The sequence below is a fragment of the Leucopleurus acutus genome (assembly GCF_964270905.1).
Source record: "Leucopleurus acutus genome assembly, chromosome: 14".
NCBI lineage: Eukaryota > Metazoa > Chordata > Mammalia > Artiodactyla > Delphinidae > Leucopleurus > Leucopleurus acutus.
This window is the reverse complement of record NC_139156.1, coordinates 14,136,081-14,159,609: the sequence shown is the minus strand read 5'-3', so window position 1 is coordinate 14,159,609 and position 23,529 is coordinate 14,136,081. Positions and strand designations below refer to the sequence as shown.

Sequence of the window (23,529 nt, the reverse complement as noted above, 5' to 3'; positions counted from 1 at the left end):
GCCACGTGTGGTCCCTTGAAATGTGCCACATGTTGAAACGATAATATTTTGGGTATTTTAGATTAAATAAGTTATTAAAATATATTTCACCTATTTCTTTTTACTTTTTAAAATGTGGCTTACAGTATATTCCTATTAGGCTGTGCTGATCTAGAAAGCACAGGGCTGGGGTTTTAAAAACAATAGTGGCCAGTCTGCATTTTAAACCTGACTATCAGGCAGTGTGTAGAGGATAGACAGTGTCCTGAGGGCAAGAAAAGCAATTAGAAGTGTGATGGCCCAGGAAAGAAATGACTATCATAGTTAATATCGCAAAAGTTGCATTTCCATTTGAAAAAATACTGCCATTTGCTGCATTAGTAGTAAGGGAACAAAATACAAATAAAACAAGTTTTCTAAAAAATATGTGTGGCTTTGTTTTGGAAAGCAGATACCCAGTCTTATACATATATATATATACATACACATTTAACATCTTCTATGGTACCCATTCTTGACCATTTTTAGATCAACTGTAACACAGCCTTGGAGAACGTGGCCTTTTGTGGATTTACGCAAGTCATCTGGAGCTGAAGGAAAGAATTTGTCCCCAAGACTTAGCTCTCCTGCTTACCAACAGTGTGACCCTGGAAATGTTGCTTAAACTCTCTGAGTCTCACTATCCTCATAAGAAAAATAGCTAAAGCTTCCACAGGTCCTGCAGGACATTAAATGCATACTTTATAAGTATGTAAAACTGAATAATCAATGCTATAAAATTTTAAGTATGCTTGTTCTTCTTTTTCACAAAGTAAACCATCTTCATACATAACAGAGGAGGGTTGACTATAATTTAAGTCCCTGAGTCTGGGGGAACTGAAATCCCTCACGTTTGTTTTTTTTTTTTTTTTTTTAATAAGCACACTCAGCTATAAAGTGTTTTGGTGGTTTTTTTAAATTAATTAATTAATTTATTTTTGGCTGCATTGGGTCTTCACTGCTGCGTGAGGGCTTTCTCTAGTTGCAGCAAGCGGGGGCTACTCTTTGTTGCGGTGCTCAGGCTTCTCATTGCAGTGGCTTCTCTTGTTGCAGGGCATGGGCTCTAGGCGCACGGGCTTCAGTAGTTGTGGCACGTGGGCTCATTAGCTGTGGCTCGCAGGCTCAGTAGTTGAGGCGCACGGGCTCAGTTGCTCTGCGGCATGTGGGATCTTCCTGGACCAGGGCTCAAACCTGTGTCCCCTGCATTGGCAGGCGGATTCTTAACCACTGCGCCACCAGGGAAGTCCCAGAAACACCTCACATTTGGCAGGACGGTTGCTCTGGAAGGTGTGAGGCCACAATAACCCTCAGATTATTGCAGTCTCCTGCTCAGGCAAGTCTGGCATTCTCATGTAGGCATATTCTCCCTCCCATTGAAGGCCCTGGCTGTGGGCTGAGCAGGATAAGGGAGGACATGACAGGCTCTGTGAAGGTTAAGTAAATGAGACCCCGTTTGGCTAACATGTCAGTTATCTGTCTGCACAGGTGTCCCAGGGTCTTTCTTTCTCTCACCTGGAGTTTGTTATCACAAGGCTGCCAGAATCAGAGCCTAAACATATGTCAATATTTAACTCCTCTGCAAACATGGCCACTGGATTAGAAACATCTAAGTTTATCTTTTTATTTTTAAATGTCCAAGGTTTCAGAGTCAAAACTGAATCAGTGTTATGTAGGGCTCTGCTGAATCCAGGAGACATAGAATTATTTTTCAATGAAAGCCCACTTTCAGTGCCATGCAATAGCTGGAGAAGGACTGCCGTGGCTCTATCAGCCTTCACAGGGCCCACCCTCTAGCCCACAATCCTGAGATGTGAGGAGTAACAAAAGCTAGTGGAGAGCAGAATTTTGGTGGTAGCTCCAGTCCACCTGCCTGTGGTGCTTGAGAGTTTCCTAGGTACCCAGCACACTGAACTGCTCTAACTACAAGTAAGTTGCATCTGGGGGCCCAGGCAACACTGGGTGAATTCTCACTAAACCTTGAAGTATCATATGGCCTCAGGTTGCTTGTGAAACAATGGTCACTATCAGGGTCTGAATTGAAAAATACCCAGTAAAATTAAAATTCTACAAAAATAGAGTGAAGAATTGGGCAATTACTTTTTATAATTTGGGAAGTGGCAGGAAAGGGGATTTTTTAAGCCAAGAATTGGAAAGTAACCTGGCAAGGTATTAATGTTTTGCATAATGTTTGCATCCAAATCTCATGGTAAAATTTGCAACCGAGGATTCAATGTTTGGTAGGAGAACTGTTCTTGGAAGTAGGAGAAGTCATTGCACAATAAAATAATCTTTGTTGGTTGAGGTAATGCTAGTTGATGTAGCCCTGAAATATCAGTGGCTTAACATAATAGGAATTTATTTCTTGCTTATGTACAGTTCAAAATGGGTGTTTGCGATTGATGGGTGGCTTTCATCTAAGCAGGGAACCCAGGCTCCTTCCAGCTTACGGTTCCACCAGCTTCAACACATGGCCTTCAAAGTCACTGTTCTTGTCTGCATCATGCCACAGAAAGGAAGGCATACGGCAGATCATGTGTGGGTTTTTTATGAACAAGACTAGAATTGATGTGCGTGTGTGCACTCACATCTCATTGGCCAGTTGATCATGTGCACATCATACTGCAAGACAGATTGGGTAATAGAGTTTAGTTCTATTCCCTGTAGGAAGAGGCCAGCAATCTCTCCTATACACACTATAAACAGACATAAATAGCATGTTAGTGATCTGAATGAAACAATATAGTTCATAAAATTTTACAACCCAACTAAAGGGTTCAGCGAGATTGAGTTTAGGGGAAGTCATTCATCCAGAATTGACATGATAGACTGCTGATTACATACAATTCCTTTCTTAGCTTTTATAACAGTTTGGGAAATTGACTCTTCCCAAAACACTATAAAATTTGAACTTATTTTAGTTTATTAAAAAAAGAATTCTCCATGAACTCTAGTCTCTGTTTCAGAACTTAGTGACTTTTGGTCCTAATTCTACAACCTATATTGAACAAAGGTCTCCTTAACTATGGATTAAGTTCTGTACTATCTAAAATGCCAACTTAGAAATCTTGTGTGAATTAGTTGGTAATTCACACAGAAGGCATTTTATTTTATAGTCAACTCCAGAGTGAACATTGGCTCCTTTTTTTTTTTTTGGTTTGTTTACTTTGCTTGTTTTCAGTTAAAAATCACAGTTCTTTACTGTGAGATTGTGTAGGCAGTTGTTCCTATAGAAATTATTCAAACTATATTACTTTTTATATTCATTTCCTCATTTGTTTATTCCTTCATTCATGGGGGATGTGTTCAGGGCCTGCTTCACGTCAACATGTCTAGATGCTGACGTAAGACAAGGCCTGGAGAATTCCAGCTTTCTCAGAGTTTATGATCCACAACCGATTGTGATGGGTGTCCAATGAGGCTAGTTCTGAAGGGAGGTGTTTCTAGAGGAGAGAGGGAAACCAACCTAATCAGAGCTGGAGAAGAGTCCCTAAGGATAGGATTAAATGCTGAGACATGAAGGATTCAGTGGGACTTTGCCACTGCTCCCATCCATGGGATTCCTTCCTTGCAACTTCTGTCCTGATTTTAACATTTCCCTTGCCCAACATTCCTGAATTTTCTTCATACACAAATAATTTTCTCGCTTTTTTTCTGTACCTGTAAACTTTGTCAGGGAACTGAATTCTTTGACCATTTTTGACCTACAAACGTGACAATTTCATATGATTCGACCTATAGCTGTGATGCTGTCAGGCCAAATGCTCCAGTCTCTTAAATATAGTAGCCTATCCCAGTCTTTTTAAAATTAATTTTAAGCAATGCGATCACCAACTGAAAACATACCAGTTCTTTTCTATCAAATACTTCTCTTCCATATTATATTCCCCAGACCATTTTTTTCCAAGTTGAATTTTGTTTTTCTCTTATGCACAATTTCATTTGGTGATGGGGTCACTGATTTCACCTCTATGTTCTTAGAAGTACCCCCAGTTCCTTTCATCAGTTCATTTATTCTTTCCTCCATGTTATTGTTGAGAAATAAACTAGTCCTATGGACTATCAAAATAAACTGTCAACAGCTTTCCTAAAAGAAATGAACTCTCTTGAAGAAATGCCTCTATTTCACTGTTTTGGAAGGTAAGGCAAGGTTGTACAAAAACTGCGTGAGCTGGTAAGCTTTTAGTATTTGTGGTCAAGACTGCTGCTATCAAGTCTATGAAAACAATTTAGTTTCACCCATACCCACAGACCTGCACAGAGAACTGTAAACTAAAAAACGGGCAGGCTAGAACCTTCACTACAATGAAATTATGGTGATTCTAAGCATTGTATAATCACATTGAAAGAGAACTGTGCTTATCTACACTTTTCTCATCTTTCCAGAAGTACTGTGGAAAACTTTACCTACTCTATCAATCTTGGTTTATTTATGATTAAAATTAGAAATACATCCTTGGAACCTCCTCTTTTTTCATGCCACTTTTCCATGGAACTGCTCAAAAAGATAAGCTTTGCCTATAAAAGGACCTCTAGGTGCTATCTTGTGGGCAGAACTTGACAGAACTGCCATGGTGAGTCTGGAACATGTTTACCAGGTCTAATTTAGTCGAATTTACCCATTTTCCCTCAGAGGTCTAACTGAACTTGAATTATCCCAATCTTTTAAGAACTTACTTTGCCAGACTTAATTATATTTTAAAATTTTATTTAGATGCTGCTAATCTGGACACTTTCGCTGTTGCTGGGAGCAGTAGTAGGTAAGAAAAACTATTTATGTCATGCTGGAAGAGACTTGCTGCTCAATACTTGGAAGAAGGGCTACAACACCTGAATTCCAGCTACTATGAGGATGAGAAGTAGAGCAAGGGGGACAGATCCATGATTAGGAGCACAGCACTGGTAGTAGGGCTGCCAGATAAAAGCTAAGACGCCCAGTTAAAGTTGAATTTCAGGTAAAACGAAGAATATGTGACATAGTTATATAAATGATAAAATTTATCATTATAATAAATAAAATTTAAAGTTAAGAAAATTTAAATTTATTGTTATTGTTATAATAAAAAATTTATTGTTTATCTGAAACTCAAACTTAACTTGTATTTTCATTTGCTAAATTCAGCAACCCTAGCTCGGAGTCAAGCGTAAGCTTTGAACCCTGGTTCCATCAGCCACAACTGTATTTCCCTGAGTAAAATTCTTAACCTCTCTGTGCTTCACTGTCTTCATCTGTGAACTGGGCATATAATGCCGCCCCTGTTGTAGGGTAACTGTGAGGCTTAGGTGTGATAAGTCACATAGATCATCTTGCCCGGCACGTGGCACATATCGAGAATGCAGCGCCCACAACGACTACTACTCCTATTCCTGCTCCCACTATTAATGGAGACTTTATCCCCCTGGAGAACCCTTCCTTTGTGTTGTTCTTTTATGGGTTAACATTCAAGCACAGAGTTGTGTCAAACCACGGGCTTTCTGTTTGATTATTTGTGGGCAGCTTCTTCATCACAAGAATCCAGGATGCCCCTCAGATATAGGTCAGAGACCTAAATACTCACCCAGGGAGAGACGTAAAGTTTTGGCATTTGCACGAAACTTAAGCTCTCAACCCAAAGCCCAATGCCAGAAGATGTTTACGAGGCGGTAAGCGCCTCACCCCCTACTACCAAGACCTGGGGACACCAGACTGCTCCCTTCTTGGGCACCAAGGGCCCAGAGAAGACATCTGAGTTGAGAGGCTCAAATGAGTCCTAGCATGGGACTGGACAGAGACAGAAGGGGAGTGAGGCGGTCCTACATAGTGGAAATGAGAAGCAGCAGCCTGTCTTTAGCTGGGATGTTGTCTGTTGAAGCTGTTTTGTGAGTGTGTATAAAGGAAGGTGTTTGAAGATGTGGAGGAAGAAAATATGCCACAAAATGTAGTTTAACTCATGTATTGTCAGAGAGACCATCAAAAAGAACATCCTGGTGAAACTAACACTTCTGGGTGATTGCAGGAAAAGAAATCTGCTATGAAAGACTTGGTTGCTTCAGTGATGATTCCCCTTGGGCAGGAATTGTAGAAAGACCCCTCAAAATCTTGCCCTGGTCTCCAAAAGATGTCAACACTCGTTTCCTCCTATACACTAACGAGAACCCAGACAACTTTCAAGTAAGAACACTCATGGTTTTCAGAACTAAGTTTCATCTGTTTTATGTAATAAGGATACTGAATTTTGTCTTCTAAAGAGAACAAATCAGACAGTGGAATTTGCACCTCTGCAGACTGTTAGCACAGTGACTGTATTATTTTATATAACTTGTTTATAAAAGGTTTGTTTGATAATTTGTTTAAAGTATCCATTACTTGATATTATTTTTATTCTACCTCTATGGTACCATTTAATACAATATTCTAAATATGGATATCACATATATATAATCTCTAAGTATTATGTATAACCTCCCAACATACTTTGTATCTATAAAACACGCACACACACGTACATAGCCTTCCTTTGGGTGGAGACAAGACCCTACCACCAATATTATAGCAGACCTATTACCCCAAGTAGAGCAAATGCAAAAATGTCATGACATCTGGAAAGTATTGACTTGGTGATAATTGCGAATAGCTTGGTTGTAATGAGAGAATCCTTACTCACAAGGATCCCAAGTCCCAGGAGTCTTCTCCCATCTGCCACTTCCCTCCTCGTAACAGTTCTATTTGATATTTTCAGAAACTTGACATTAAACATTTTTCTCCCCCAAATAGAAACTCGTTGCAGATCCATCTACTATCACAGACTCCAATTTCAAAACAAATAGAAAAACTGTCTTTATTATTCATGGATTCATAGACAAGGGAGAAGAAAGCTGGCTGCACAACATTTGCAAGGTGAGACTGTAAATCTCTTAAGGGAAGTTTGTTTCCAGAGTGATAATTAACAACAGAGAAGGCAAGGCCCTACCCAGGCAGGACAGATGCCTGCCACCATGAGGCTGGAGGATCCTCTGACCCCACTGGGCCTGGGGTTCCCAGAGGAGGTCCAGGAGGTGACACGGGGTGGAGGGGACCTGGGACAGTCAGAGCAGCAAGGCTGGCAGGCATTTGGTGGCTCTGGGTAGCGATTATTTAATAACTAATACAGAGATATTTCTAAATTTTAGCAACGGATGTTGCCATACTGATGCAACATTTGTTGCATTTTCAATAGCTTTTAATCTCTTCAATAGGCTTTGATTTCTGTGTGAAGAACTAAGATAACTCATTTTGCCCAAACTAATTATTTTCCCTTGCTACTCTTTTATCTCCTATGGTAGCAATAGCTAAGAAAACTGTGTAGATTTTCATTTCTGGCTTCTGTTGTTTCAGCAGTAGTGATCCTATTTTCTTAAATTTGCCTTTGGCTATGTGCCCTGTGATAATGAAGAATTAAACGACAGAAAATCAAACAGAATAAATTTTCCAGTAACTGCTAGTGCTTAAGGAACATTGTCATTGATTCATTTCTTCATCAAGATTTTGTGACCAGCTGTGGCGCAAAGATGCAATCATTTCTTTAGAGGTCTTATTTCAGGCCTGCCTGTGACTCAAGCCAAAGGCTGATCGAGTTAACTCCAGAGAGTTTCGACTGATCTTGAAGACAGTTAAAATGAAGGGGCTAATTAACTACACAAGTTTAAAAATAATCAGTAAAACCACAACTTGTCTTCGAAAATAATTTATAGATGATGATTATTGGGCTGGGGTAGAAGGGAGGGTAGTAATAGATTTCTATACTACAGTGAAGAAAAAATAAATAAATGATTCTCAGCTCAAAAGGTATGTAGATTTTCAGATATGCGTATACAATTTATTTCTGAGATCCGAAAGCAGATGTGTTTTTCTTGCATTTGACTTGGCTTTGGGCATTGTAATGGAGGAATGAGTACATTAAATTAGAAGTTTAAATGCAGTAGATTCAAGTTCTGATTCTATCTTTAGCTAACCAGGACACTAGCAAATCGTTTCCCCTCTTTGGATTTTTCTATCTGTAAAATGAAACAATTGGAGATGGTTTCTAATATTGCTGCATTCTCAAATTCTTCTTGGAAAACAGGTGGGGATATGCATAAATAAATACCCAAATAAATAAAATTCCTGCCAGATCTAGCATTCATGAAACTATCATTGACCCCCATCCAAAAAGGCTTCCAGCAGATATCTGAAAGCTTATATTGTTATGTGAAATAACTTCAGTCATGTACAATAAAACGTGTTCGCACAAAAATTTTGATTAGTATTTCCATCATGGAGAAGCTTATTCATTTGCCTTCAATACCTATATTTAAAGGGTCCTAACATAGTCTTTCATTTATTCTATTATTTAGTAGATATTTACTGAGTGCCTACTATGTGCCAGGAACTTTTCCAGGCACCGAGGATACAGAAGTGAACAAGACAGGCGATGCCCTGAGGTGCAGTCTAGTAAGGGACAATGTCTTGTGATGTTTATGATGCTCTAATGAGACAACCCATTGTACCATATTTTATACACTTTTCCCTGCAACAAATGTCTATGCATCTGTTGCTGTAGAAATCCCAAGAATCCAGTTCCCATTATGGCCAAATCTCTAGTTTGGAGCCAATGTTAAGCTTTAAAAAGGATTCCATAACCATAACAGATTAAAAGTTTTGTTTATTGGTTTGGGGTTAAAAAGCGAGCATGATATTGTGTAGGTCAAGGAGGGAATTTATCCTGGTCTTCAAGAGTGTTAATTAGTAATTAGGAAAGATGTTGAATTATTTACTTATTTATTGTGTCTCTTCCATCAGAACCTGTTTAAAGTGGAAAGTGTGAACTGCATCTGTGTGGACTGGAAAAGTGGCTCACGAACTGGGTACACACAAGCCTCACAGAACATCCGGATTGTGGGAGCAGAAGTGGCATATTTCGTTGACGTTCTTGAGGTAACTACCTCTGGGTTATACAAAAGCCCATGCACATTGCTCTCTGGATTCTCTTCCAGAAAAATTGCTGTATGTATGATAATTGGTAAAGTATTTTTCTACTTAGAGTTGGCATTCTCCTTGATTAAAAAGAAAAATGCAAAAAAAAAATCTAGATTTGGGCTTCATCAATATGCCTACTAAGGTGAATAAACTGATTTTAAGTGCTATTTTTCAAGCAACCAGGTAGATTGTTTCTACTGAATTCCATCATTAGTTCTTTTAATTTTACCAGTTATTAAGCCGAGTTGATATGATAATGTCAACCTGAAGATTAAAGTAGAGGTTTTGTTGTTTGTTTGTTTTTGTTTTTTTAAGAGAAGCACAATGATAACAAGCTAACCTGATTTGGTAACTAAAAACTTAGAAAATGTTAAACCTGAAAGTGCTTAAGTAATTGCTTTCATTATTCTTTTCTTTTATTCTTTTTTAATTTTTTTCTTTTTCTTTTTTTTTTGTAAATTGAAGTATAGTTGACACACAATATTCTATTAGTTTCAGGTGCCAAAATATGTATTGCAATGTCTGGTTTGTGGAGCTGGCAGATCAGTTATTGATTAAGTTCACCATCTTACTTGAGTGCAGTTTGTGACGCCCCAAAACAATTACAATAGTAATATCAAAGGTCACTGGGCTTCCCTGATGGTGCAGTGGTTGAGAGTCCGCCTGCCAATGCAGGGGACATGGGTTCGTGAAGATCCCACATGTCATGGAGCGGCTAGGCCCGTGAGCCATGGCCGCTGAGCCTGCGCGTCCGGAGCCTGTGCTCTGCAACGGGAGAGGCCACAACGGTGAGAGGCTGCATACTGCAAAAAAAAAAAAAAAAAAAAAAAGTCACTGATCACCATGAGAAATATTATAATAATGAAAAAGTTTAAAATATTGAGAGAATTACCAAAATGTAACACAGAGACCCAAAGTGAACAAATACTGTTGGAAAAATGGTGCCGATAGACTTGCTCAATGCAGTGTTGCCACAAACCTTCAGTTTGCAAAAAACATAATATCTGTGAAGCACAGTAAAGCAAAGCATAATAAAACATGGTATGTCTGTACCACATCTTCTTTATCTACTCATCTATTGACAGACACTTAGGTTTTTTCCATTGCTTGGCTATTGTAAACAATTCTGCAATAAACATAAGGGTGCATATATCCTTTGGAATTCATGTTTTCATTTTCTTCAGAAAAATAACCAGCAGTGGAATTGCTGGACCATATGAAAGTTCTATTTCTAATTTTTTGAAGAACCTCCCTACTGTTTTCCACAGTAGCTCTACCAAGTTACATTCCTACCAATAGTACATGAGGGTTCACTTTTCTCCACATCCTCGCCAATGCTTATTATCTGTTGTCTTTTAGATGATGGCCATTCTGACAAGTGGGAGGTGGTACCTCATTGTGGTTTTGATTTGCTCTTCCCTGGTGATTAGTGATGTTGAGCACCTTTTCATATGTCTGTTGGCCGTCCGTATGTCTGACTTGGAAAAATGTCTATTCAGGTTCTCGCCTCATTTTTTAAATCAGATTATGTTTTTTTATATTGAGTTACGTGAGTTCCTTGTCCACTCTGAATATTAACCTCTTACCAAATATATAATTTGCAAATATCTTCTCCCGTTTAGTAGGTCGCCTTTTTGTTTTGCTGATGGTTTCCCTCACTGTGCGAAAGCTTTTTGGTTTGAGGTAGTTCCGTTTGTTTATTTTTGCTTTTGTTTCCTTTGCGTGAGGAGACAGATCCAAAAACTATGGCTGAGATGGATGTCAAAGAATATACTGTCTATGCTTCTTCCTGGAGTGTTATGGTTTTGGGTCTTACATTTAAGTCTTGAATACATTTTGAGTTTATTTTTGTATATGGTGTAAGAAAGTGGTCCAGTTTTATTCTTTTGCATGTAGCTGTCAAGTTTTCACAACACCATTTATTGAAGAATAATCATTACTTTCTAATCCAAATACTTGCTTCACCACCTCTGGGTAACAAGTCCTGATGTCCATCAAGAGTCCCCTCTACGTAGTAGAACAATAAAAGAGAACACTGCTTCCACCAGTTTAAACATTACACCATCGCCATTTCTCGTGATAAATGAAGAGAAAAATCCATGAAAATTGACTGCTTTAAAGGAGAAGCTTCTCTTCTTAAAAATTGAGTTTTCAGAGCATTCTCTTTTCTGCCCATCGTGAATTTTGCTAGTTTGAAAACATTCTGAAGAAGTTTTCTTTCCAACAGTCGTCACTTGAATACTCACCTTCCAAGGTCCACGTCATTGGCCACAGTCTAGGTGCCCACGCTGCTGGGGAGTCAGGAAGGAGGACAAATGGGACCATTGGACGAATCACAGGTTGGTCAAAGCTGCAAAGTTGGACTAAATGAAGCCTATACGGGGTCTAAAAGGACAGAAATTTGGCACAGACCTGCTTTTACCTGAGGAGACAAGTTTTCACATTTTCCGAATTAGATCACATGATCAGAGAAATCGGTGTGTTCTGAGACCTTATGAATTTGTTATTAATACCAATCTTTAGTCTACAGAGCCCTGTTTAACATATAAATACTGCATGTGACTAAGATGTGAATTAAGAACATCTGGATGTCTTATTCATATCTATTTTCTCTTTGTCGGGTATTCACAAAGGATGAGTTTGGTGAATAGAAGAAATGGCATAAATAACAGAAGCAATAGAATTAAACCCAAAGAGCTCAAAAATGTATCATTAATTATATTCTGCTTCATAGCAATTGATAATTAGTCCAGTCCTCATGAACCACAACCCGAGAGTGGTGGGGACAGATAGTCTGGGTGTCCTGGGCTGCCCGGGCTACATGCTGCTAATTAGATAAAAAATATGATTTTACAAATCTCAGACTGGTTGCCTTTAGCCAATGGAGTCATATGTTGGATACCCAGGTCCTACAACAACCTTGTAACTTTATAAGAAAGACTTTGCTATCCTGGATCTGAGAAGTGACTATTTCAGGAAATGATTACTTTATTCTTGCATCTTCCCTTCTTTATGTTCTTCCCAAATCCCCTGTCTCCGACCCCCTGATTCTCTTTTTTAATACTTTGGATAAGTTGGTTACATTTGCATCGGTGGGGGTGTCTGGGATATCTCTTTAACTTGCTGGAGAGAACATTCTTTCTCATAGTCCATAAATGCTTATGAGATCCTGCTCAGTCAGGCACTTGCCAAGCTGTGGTCGCAGTGACTGTGAAAGCCAAGATCCTTGCCCTCACAGGACTTTATAGTATAGGTGGAACTCTTTTAGCTTGAAAATCTCTTAGGAGTCCAGTGTTTCCCAGAGTCTGGCTCTTCTGTTGTAACTGTGCTATTGACAGGGATTGTCCCAATGACTTAAGCATCCGTAAGTAGGGCCAAATTCCATGGTTTGAGGAAAATTCACTTTAATGCAAATAGTAAATTAGACACAGATTTCCCTTAGAAATTGGTAAGATAGGGAAGAACCAGCTTATTTCTTTGCACGCATTACTCATGATTACCACCAAAGCTGCACTCAGGTCTCTAAAGAGAAAGGTGAACATGCATGTCCACTGATAGACACTGACATGACGCATCCTATCTATTTTAGGGTTGGATCCAGCAGAACCGTGCTTTGAGGGCACACCTGAATTAGTCCGATTGGACCCCAGCGATGCCCAGTTTGTGGATGTAATTCACACAGACGCTGCCCCCATAATCCCCAACCTGGGTGAGTTCCTCAATTTGTCCCCCTGGAGTGTTTTTTGAGTCTATACATAAGAGTGTTTTAGAGTGTTTTGAGTCTTTACATTAACATCAACTTTCCCATATTTTAAAATTCCTCAGGTTTTGGAATGAGCCAAGTTGTGGGCCACCTAGATTTCTTTCCAAATGGAGGAAAGGAAATGCCGGGATGTAAGAAGAATGCTCTCTCTCAGATTGTTGACATAGATGGGATCTGGGAAGGTACAACGATTATGTATACGAAGAGATTTTCTTGGGGGGGGGGTGTGAATCTGTGTTTCCTTTTGATAAACTTGCTAAATATTTTGGTATTGTACAGGTCTCACATTTTCTATAACAAAGAACTTTTAGTTGTATCCCCAAGATACAGGTTTTCACTGGCGGAGGTGGACATGAGAAGACTATAGGAAAGAAAGTGTATTTGTAGTCAACTTTTCAAGGATCTAATTCAGGGAATTCACTACTCAGTCATACCTATCCCTTACAGACCAATCTTTTCCTCCTAGAGTTATTTTTCCATTTCATTTAGCTATGGCATAACTATTATAATCTTAAACAGATTATATTAAATTCTGATTGCATCTCAAATCATAACTACCCTTCATAAATGATTTTGTTCTGTGACTGCCATGAGTTCACACTAATTAGAAAAATCTATTCAACAACTGTATTCTGACCATGGCATTAACTTGGAAAAATAAAATCTGTCACTGATGTGTAATCATGTCTGATTTTAAAGGAACACGCAACTTTGCGGCCTGTAATCACTTAAGAAGCTACAAGTATTATGCTGATAGCATCCTCAACCCTGATGGCTTTGCTGGATTTCCTTGTGCCTCTTACAACGTTTTCAGTGCAGTAAGTAGATTCTATCTTGCACCTAAAGAATTTTGTGACCATCGCTTCTCATGACCAGTGTGGTTCACTATACATGACATGCATTCAGTGAATGTTACTATATGACTGCCACATGATTTATACTTTCAATAATACATGTTTATTTTAATAGTGATAAAGCATTGGAGAACTTTGGAGAAATGCGCTTGTAAACTGAAATATCCCAAATCTACCTTGCTCTCTATCACTTCTGTATGTGTCAGCTAAATGTTCACACTTGGTTTGGAAATAATTCTAAGTGCAAAAATTGTCTATGGAAATCTGATCTATGGTTGCAGGATGCTGATGAACATGAACAACTTGTTTTAAATGTTAACCTTATAAAGGTATATGATTATGGGCATGTGGACATTTCTGTGCAGTCTCATAATTGCCAAGATTTTTTTTTGAGTGTCCATCTTTTTTTTGGTATTCTCTAAATATCTAAGTTGGGATCCTTAAATCTGATCTTGAATATGACATATCAATTGCCTGGGGTTTTTTTTACTATTGCTTTTCCTTTCACAATAATTTTTTTTCAAATAAAAATGTATACCCTATGTTATTTAATATGTAAATTTTCAAGTAACGTGCTAGGTGAAATTATAATTATCAAGTAGATATACTTTAGCAATGAAGAGACAGGATCTGATTCCTGGTTCTACCATTAAATAGTTGAATGATTCGGGGCAAAATACTTAACTTCTCTAAGGCACTTCCTTCATTTCAAAATGTAAATAAAATGGTAGATTCCATAGATTTGGTGGGAGGATTTAATAAGATAACATGTTTTAATTGCTTAGCCCAGAACCTAAAATATAATAATTAGCGTTCAACAAATGTTAGCTATTATGTGTAGGGGAGAGGGGCTGGGTGCATATTCTATTCACAATGTAGCTTGCATATGCAACGAGAATGCCCCCCCTTCTTTGGTCTAACTTTATTTTTATTTTCTTCCCAAATCCGTATTTTCTAGGTAATGGGGAAAGCAAACAAACACAGAAGCTTTAGGTTTCATCCAGTTAAAATTTAGTCTGATTCAATAATATAAACAGTCCTTTTAAGTGATGCTCAGACACTTTTATAGGAAAACAATTCTCAGTTTTGCAGATTTCTCAGCCTTTGGACCACCTCTCTCCAAGCTGGTATTGGGCAAGATGATCATGGTGGTGGTGGTCAGTGTGTGTGTGGAGCGCAGAGAGGAGGCTTGGGGGTCCGCCTTCTTGACGGGCTCATAGCTGTCATCTGCAGGTGATGTCTGGGCATGTCCAAGCTACTGGCTTGGGCAATGCTCTCAGAGAGCTTTGGCCATTTCTTCCTGGCTGGCTCAGTTTCCCTCAGCTTTTGCTGAATGCGGACCCTGAGATTCAGCCCATTCCCCATCTAGTCCACTGATTCAGGAGTTCACCACTTTCCTCTACTGTGGGGCAGCCTTGCCCTTTCATAGCAGGAATTTTTATGTCCGTCTGCCTCCGCCTCTCTTCATCCCCCTCCTTCTCTTCTCCTTGCAGTTTCTTGGCCCACGAAAAAAGGACATTTGCCTATATGATATCCATCTTCTCCAGACCTCATGGCTAAGCCTGACTGACCAACTAGAGCATCTTCCCTTCACACTGGAAGAATTCTGAGATCTGAATCTTCCAGACTTGATATGCTAAGTGGGAGCTAGAGAAAATTGAGAAAAGCTTGACTTTTAAGTCTATTGTCCTCCCAGTGAGTCCTATTTTGTGAACCAGAAGCTGATTATCACCTCCTGCTCTTTCTTTTGCAATTTTTCTAAAATAAATTCTAACCACCTAAAGGCAGATGGGTGTCTTGGGGCAACCGGAACAACTTAGAGAGGCAAAAGAGAAAGGATTAAAATGTAAATAAATAAATAAATTCTCTTAGTTAATTTTTATAATATTTATGTTAGTGTCATGTTATTTAATAGTGAAATTGCTGACTTATAATTGTAAATAATGAGACATTTTTAACCTTTGTTGAGATACTGTTAAAGTCATCTTTTACTATCAGAAGACGATTGGCTTTAAAATATTTGAAAATTCAACACGTGGAATAAGATGGTACACTTTTAAAAAAAGAGCCTCCTCATTCATCATTTGTTTCTTCTCCTTAGAACAAGTGCTTCCCCTGTCCAAGTGAAGGCTGCCCGCAGATGGGTCATTATGCTGATAGATTTCCTGGGAAAACCAAAGAAGTGGGCCAGATATTTTATCTAAACACCGGTGATGCCAGCAATTTTGCCCGTAAGCCCCTATTTTATTTGTCTTAAATTCTCAATACTATGTATCTTATCACGTCCAGTGGAAATGTGTGAAATTGCTTTTCTGTACAAAAGTTTTAAACACTCCTCCCCAAAATGGAAAAACACATCAATGCCATGCTCAATGTGAACATGCTAATTTGGGTGGCAGAACAGAGTTTAGGGCCTGAATTATCAGTGATGCAAAAATAAATTTCTTCACAGTTGATTCTGGTACCGAATTCAGGAGGCTTCTTCTGCTCCAGCCTCTTCATACTCTATTAAAAGTTTCACTGTGCAAAATTCTGAGGTTTTTACAAGCAGAAAAGCAACCCAGGAGAGAGATGGCAGAGGTTGTGGGAGTGGAAAGGAGGTGACAGATTCCAGAGATATTAGGATTGTAGACTCCATGTGTGATGGGAATCAGAGAATGCAGGAATGGTGAGACTTGGGGACAGACCCTGGGTTTCTTTTCTGGGTAATAGAGGAGGAAAACTATTTGGATGGGAGTCAATAGGGTTATTAGCTGCATTGTAAAAACTAAAGCTAAATTTTATCCCCTTCCCAGTTTGGCCCAGGCTAGCTCTAAATGGCAAAAAATTGTAGTTCACTATTGACTAGTACCATAAAATGGTTACCATAAATTAATACAATTCCAATGGTGATGAAAAGTTGAATTATAGAATGTTAAAGATAAATATAGATTATTTAGACAAAAAGATGACAGTACTCTAAAATTTTGTGATCTGTAAAAAGAAATAAACTGATGAAAATACCACACTATTATTTTTCCATTATCTTTTAACATAAAGTTCTTATAATGTTCAAGAATAAATTGTTAGGTTAAAAAAATTGAAAACAAAATATATAACTTAGTCCCTTGGCTTGAAATCTTTTGATTTTGGAAAGGGTCTGTGTTCCTCCCCTCCCCCAATGTCTGCCCTCTGAACATTTAGTTAAAGGAATATCCATCACTATTTGATTAGAAGAACTACCAAAACCATACAAAAATTATTCAAAATTCAGCAGTAGTGGAATCCAAGTTAGCCTGTTTCCAGAATAATTTTCCTAAAAGCTGATAGTTTGCAAATATTTCCCCCTTGCAGGTTGGAGGTATAAGGTGGCTGTCACACTGTCTGGAAAGAAGGTTAGAGGACACATACTAGTTTCTTTGTTTGGAGATAGAGGAAACTCTAAGCAGTATGAAATTTTCAAGTGAGTAAACTACCACTCTAAGCTCCTTCAATGTTGGAATACTTCACACATACAATGTATGTCATGGACATAAGAGTTTATTCATTACTATATGGGAATATAGGGAAGGAAAGGTTTTTTCCCTTTACCTTTCTTGGCTCTTTGGCTGGTCTGGTAATCAAATTAACATAGGACAGATTAACAGGGGGAAAAACTAATTTAATTATGTACATATGGGGGTCCCAGAAGAATATGAGACCCACAGGCAGTGAGACAATTGAGGCTTATATGCCATTCTGAGCTAAGGAGAAGGGACAGGGGTCTGGAACTTCAAAGGGGAGAAAGACGATCCACAGTAAGATGGGAAGAACAAAGGTTTGGTGCACAAAGGTTTGCCATGACAGGCAGAGACAACAGGACACGGAGAGGAATTTGATCTCCAGGACCAGCTGAGCTCCCCGCCAGCCTAGCACACCTAGCCCATATTCCTTGTAGCTATCTCAGGTGATAGTTCCCTTCCTGAACCAGGCCTTCTATCTAAATTCTTTTAGGCAGTTAAGGGAGAGGTAAAAGTTATCCTTGAGTCTGCTGGGTCTTGATTTCCTTCAGCTCAAAATAGTCCACCTGCCAAGGTGGCACATTCTGGGGAGACTTGTTCTGAACCCCTTCAGAAGTACAGTACTGCCATGTGTCATTAAAGGGAAGAGACTATTTCACCCTTGTACCTTAATACATTTTAGAACTCTGCTTCTAAATGTTTTCTCTGCTATTTCCTGAGAAAACCACAGATGTTTATTTTGATGCATGATTTATAATCACTAAATAATTATTCTACCCACAAAACAACTGGAAAAGGATGATATAATGATGTCATCATTTATTAAATTGTGGGAGGATTGTGACTATAACATGTTTGAAGTTTTATGAAAATAAGGATGACTTCAAAGTAATATGAGATATTGATGGCAAATGAACTACCACTGAGTTGGCATACATGTCTACACTTATTTAACCATTAGATTCACAAATGTACTGTCAATCGTCTTACTAGAGATACATTGTTAACTGGTTTTAGAAACATATATGTGTATATTTATATGTATGTTTATGTATATTCATGTATGTTTTTATTAACTTCTTCATTCCCAAGGGGCATTCTCCAACCAGACAGTACTCATTCCAATGAATTTGACTCAGATGTGGAAGTTGGAGATGTGCAGAAGGTTAAATTTATTTGGTACAATAACGTGATCAACCCAACTCGACCCAGAGTGGGAGCATCCAAGATCAGTGTGGAACGCAATGATGGAAAAGTGTAAGTAATAAAAATCCAAAGAGATTTGAATCATTGAGTCACGTTTATAATTCTACTCCCATTGAAAGACAACTTTAAGTCACCTACAGTGGTTCTCCTATATCTCAGTCACCACTGCTTCCTAATACCTTTTGTTTCTTTAGAAGAAAGTGTACATCTTTAGGAAAACAACTTTGATAGGTTTGTAGCTGACTGTTGTATGATCGGATACAAGTGTTAGAATGAGAATCTGTCTTCACAATCCTAAGGTGAAAAGAAAGAGTTCATTTAGCAGCTGTGCCTTGTGCTATGTGTGTGTTTAATATGTGTATCTTCCCCAAGCTTCCTGGGTTCACCAAATTGCCACTTAAATTACCAAGAAAACACTTAACTTATCAAGGACTACAAATAGATTGTCCTGTGTCATTAGTCCTTTTAGTGAAGACAAAGGTCAACCCTTGGTTCTAATCAAGACTAAAGTGTGTGTGAACCAACGAATATTTACCAGAGTGAACTACCAGAAGCAATGAGGTGATGATGATGATGATAATCATAACAATACCAATATCAGCCCAAGTGTTTTGAGTATAAAGCCAAATTCTGAGGCACGGTGCTATGCTGCTTCTGCCGTCACATCGTTCAGTCCTCATGTAAGTCCAGTGTGGAGACTTCTGCTTCTGGCAAAGATGGAGTAACAAGAGCCCAGATTTACCTTCCCAACTGAAACAAACAAAGATTCAGACAAAATATAATCAAACCACAGTTTTCAAGACTCTGAACATTAGGCAACAAAGGAAAGTGATCTCTGAGAGATAAGAAACAAAAAGGTAGAGTCTTCAAATTGTCCCGGCTTACTGCCTTGAAAGAGTCTCCAGGATGTCACACAAAGAGGAAAAGTTCAGGCAGAACCCAGTAAACTACCTGAGTTGAAGAAACAGAACTAAGAATCCAAAACATCCAAGGCAACTGGACTTCACGGGACAGAGGACCAGAGAGGAGAGAGCTACAGAGAGGAAATCTCAGGGAGCTGGACAATTTCCTTAAACATTCAGCAGAGGACTGATCAGCACATATATATGAGGAAACTAGCCAAGGTCTGTGAAGTATCCACCTGAAAGGATTAGAGAGAATAGTACCCAGTACTCTTGCAGGGCTGGGAACAGTACTTGTTTCCTCCAACCAGACCAGAAAAGCTCATAATTCAGGAAATGTTGGGTAGAGTATTTAAGAAGGTCTTCCCTCAGTAGCAGGAAAAAAAATTAGCCTAGAATTAGCAAGACCTGAAAGGATCAAACTGTTTCCAGATAACTGCACCCCAGAACAGAGCTCAAGAAAATTTATAGGAATACAAAATTATCCAGCAGTTAACAGGCTAAAATCCACAATTTATGACATTAAATGAAAGTTTTCCATGTATATAAAGAAGCAGGAAAACACAACCTATAATGAGAAAATCAATCAATTGAAACCAAACCAGAGCCGACACAACTGTTAGAATAGCAGACATAGATTCAAACAGTTAGTAAACCTGTATTCCATTGGTTTAAAAAGGTCAGTAGAGGTATGGCCTATATATAGAAAAAAGGCCCAAGTTGAGTTTCTAGAGATGAGAACTACAATATCTGAAATGAAAGAGCAGATTAGACATTGTGAGAGAAAAGATTAGTGGAGTTGAAGAGGTAATAGAAAGTATCCAAAATGAAACAAAGAGAGAAAAAAATTTTTGATGAAAAGAATATCAGTGATCTGTGAAATAACAAGAAGTCTAATATAGTTCTCATTGAAGACTCCAAAGGAGGAAAGAGAGAAATATATATTTGAAGAAATAATGGCTTCAAAAATAGTGAAAACTGTAAACATATAGATCCAAGTGATACCACAAAAAACATGAAGAGAACTATGCCAACACACATGAAAATCAAACTGCTCGAAACCAGTTATAAAGAGGAAAACTTAAAAGCAGCCAGAGAAAAAACACACATTACCTACAGAGGAATAAAGATAACAATTACAGGCAGATTCCACATCAAAAACAATGCAAGTGAGAAAACAGTGGAACAACATCTTTAAAGTACTGAAAGGAAAAAACCGTTAACCTAGAATTCTATATCCACAAAAGTATCATTCAAAGAAAAAGATGAAATAAAGACTCTTCAGACATATCAAAGCTGAAAGAATTCATCACCAACCCATCAACACCATGAGAAATGTGAAAGGAAAGTCTTCAGAGAAAGGAAAGTTATACTGGTTGTAAAAGAATCTACAGAAAGCCATTAAGAGGGTAGGAGATAGTAACTATGTTGGGAAACGTATGAGATTTTAAAATATGGTTATTTAAGTCTTTAAAAATAATTGACAGTTTAAAAAGTAATGGCAATATTTGGGGGAGGGGCTGTTATAACGTGTATAAGTAAAATATATGAGAACAATGCCATCAGGCATTAGGTAGGAGGGGAGAAATGGAAACACACTCTTATCATGTTCTTATACCATATGTAAATTAAAGTATTACCACTTGAAGGTAAAATGTGATGTTAAAAATATATGGTATAAATTCTAAAGCAACCGCTAAAATGGTAAAACAAAGAACTATAGCTAAAAAGCCAAAAAAAGGAGATTAAATGGAATTTTTTAAGGCATAAAAAGGAGGAAAAACAGCATAGGGAACAACTTGCAAGATAATAACCGTATCAATAAATGTATTAAATTAAAATACGACAATTAGAAGGCAGAGATTGTTTAACTGGATTTTAAAAACTCAATACACAACCGTATGCTACCTACATGAAATGTACTTTAAATATAAAGACACAAATAGATTAGAAGTGAAAGAACAGAAAATGGTATTCTATTAATTATTAGGGAAATGCAAATTAAAACCACAATGAGATACCAACATAAACTTATTTAAATGGCTAAAATTTAAAAGATTGACAATATCAAGCACTGGTGAGGATGTGAAGAAACTTGAATTCTCATATAACTGTTGATGGGAATGTAAAATGATGCAACCACTTTGGAAAACTCTTTGATAGTTTCCTAAAAGGCCAAACATACACCTACCTAAAATTCAGCTGTGTTTCTCTTTTATGTATTTACCCAAGAGAAAAGAAAGCATATATTTATACAAAGATTTGTACATAAATATTCATATTACCTTTTATTGCAATAGTCAAAATCTGGAAATAACCGAAAGTCCACCAACAAGGGAATGGATAAACAAATTGTGGTCTTCTGTACAATGGAATACTACTCAGCAGTGAAAAGGAACAAACTAGTGATACATGCAGCAACATAGATGAATCTCAAAATAATTATACTGAACAAAATTATACTGAATGAAAGAAGCTAAACAAGAGTGCATACACCTTTGATTCCATTCATATAAAATTTTACACAATTCAAAGTAGTCTATAACGACAGTAGGCCAGTGGTTGCCTGGGGAAAGGGAAGATGGAAAGGGATGGGAAGGAGAGATTACAAAGGATAGGAGGAAAATTTTGGAATAATGGATATGTTTACTCTCTTGATTGTGGTGATGGGAAATAAGTACTGTTATTATCCCCATTTTACAGATAATTCAGTGAAAGCTCAATGCCAGAATTCATGTGCAGGAAATCTGACTTCAGCAAATCCTTAACTACCACAATAGAAATTCAGATCATCTTTATTTATATATACTGTGTGCCCTTCACTTCTTGTGACCCTTTTCAATATTAGGGGTTTTTTTGATGGTATATCTTAATTTATTATATTCTAATGGGAAAAATGAAGAACGACATTAACTTACGGATTGCCATCAAATGAGAGGGAGCTTTTAGTCAAAGTCCTTCACTAATTTGCACTGAGTTTCATCTTGTCCAATATTTTTCTTATTTTTTTCTTTTTTAAAATATTTATTTATTTTAACATCTTTATTGGAGTATAATTGCTTTACCTTGTTGTTTTAGTTTCTGCTGCATAACAAAGTGAAGCAGCTATACGTATACATATATCCCCATATCCCCTCCCTCTTGCATCTCCCTCCCACCCTCCCTATCCCACCCCTCTAGGGGGACACAGAGCACCGAGCTGATCTCCCTGTGCTATGCAGCTGCTTCCCACTAGCTAGCTATTTTACATTTGGTAGTGTAGATATGTCCATGCTACTCTCTCTTTGTCCCAGCTTACCCTTCCCCCTCCCCATGTCCTCAAGTCCGTTCTCTACGTCTGCATCTTTGTTCCTGTCCTGCCCCTAACCTTTCTTTAATTTGCTATTTGCACATCGGCTAACCATTAGATTACAGAGAAGAAAATGAAGATGAAGAGAAAAGAGCATTTTTCTGAGCATTTTTTATGTGCCAGGCACTTTATATATGCTTCTGTATCTTATTAAAGAACGTTAGCTCCAAAGCCTCCTAAGTATTGCTCAGTCTTAATGAGTAAATTAGTCATTCAATTCAATACTGAATTAAAATAAGAATGCCTAGCCACTGTAACACCAGGACCTCAGGATCTTTACTCTGGCTGATTTCTTGTCATGCCGCTGACCCTACTCTTCCTCAGGTGCATTCACTGACGGTGTGCCGTGTTTAGTAGGTGCTTCGGGGATGTGACAGATGGACCCTCCGTGTCCTCTGGCGTGTCCAATGATACCTCTTCTTTCTGCTATTGCATAGCCATGGGATAAAATTAGAAAGGAAAATGCAGTCCTTTATACCCAAGAGGTATTCACTCGGCCAGTGTCTAGTTTGGGGCACAGAGTGTGCCACTCACTCAGCCTGAGGGGAAGGAAGTGGCTGTCATCAAACTCCACACACCAACTGTGTGTCAGGAAGAGCTGACTTTTTGTTTTCTCTCCCCAGGTTCAACTTCTGTAGCCAAGAAACTGTGAGGGAAGATATTCTGCTTACCCTCACCCTGTGTTAGGAGCTGCTGACATGTGAACACTGAATCTTACTGCTAATAAAATCTAGTGGTGAAGCACTACATTCCTTTCTTTGCCATCATGTCCATTATTTCCAATGAAATGTTTGGATAATGTGATTAAGTTCCAATATTTGGAGGTGGTCTGAAAACCCACAAATGACTGATGAATTTTGCTACATGTTACCTGACATTTGAACTTGGGAATATTGTTTACTTGATACTGACGTCATGCCCATTACTATTACTGATGTCATTCTGATCACTTAAGGCAGGCTTCCAGGTCCAAAGTGACCCTCTTGA

General features: G+C 38.2%; 1 protein-coding gene across 1 annotated transcript; it reads left to right on the top strand.

Annotated features, from left to right (window-relative positions):
* Positions 1 to 4,729: 4,729 nt before the first annotated feature.
* On the top strand, positions 4,730 to 23,291 carry LOC309971184 (pancreatic triacylglycerol lipase; the record flags this gene model as incomplete). Its single annotated transcript, XM_082854041.1, has 12 exons — positions 4,730 to 4,775; positions 6,012 to 6,166; positions 6,770 to 6,892; positions 8,813 to 8,947; positions 11,217 to 11,328; positions 12,579 to 12,698; positions 12,815 to 12,934; positions 13,452 to 13,570; positions 15,708 to 15,837; positions 16,940 to 17,048; positions 18,178 to 18,342; positions 23,166 to 23,291. 12 exons carry the CDS (start codon positions 4,730 to 4,732, stop codon positions 23,227 to 23,229), a joined length of 1,398 nt encoding a protein of 465 aa, XP_082710167.1. The 3' UTR covers positions 23,230 to 23,291.
* Between the last annotated feature and the right edge of the window lie 238 nt (positions 23,292 to 23,529).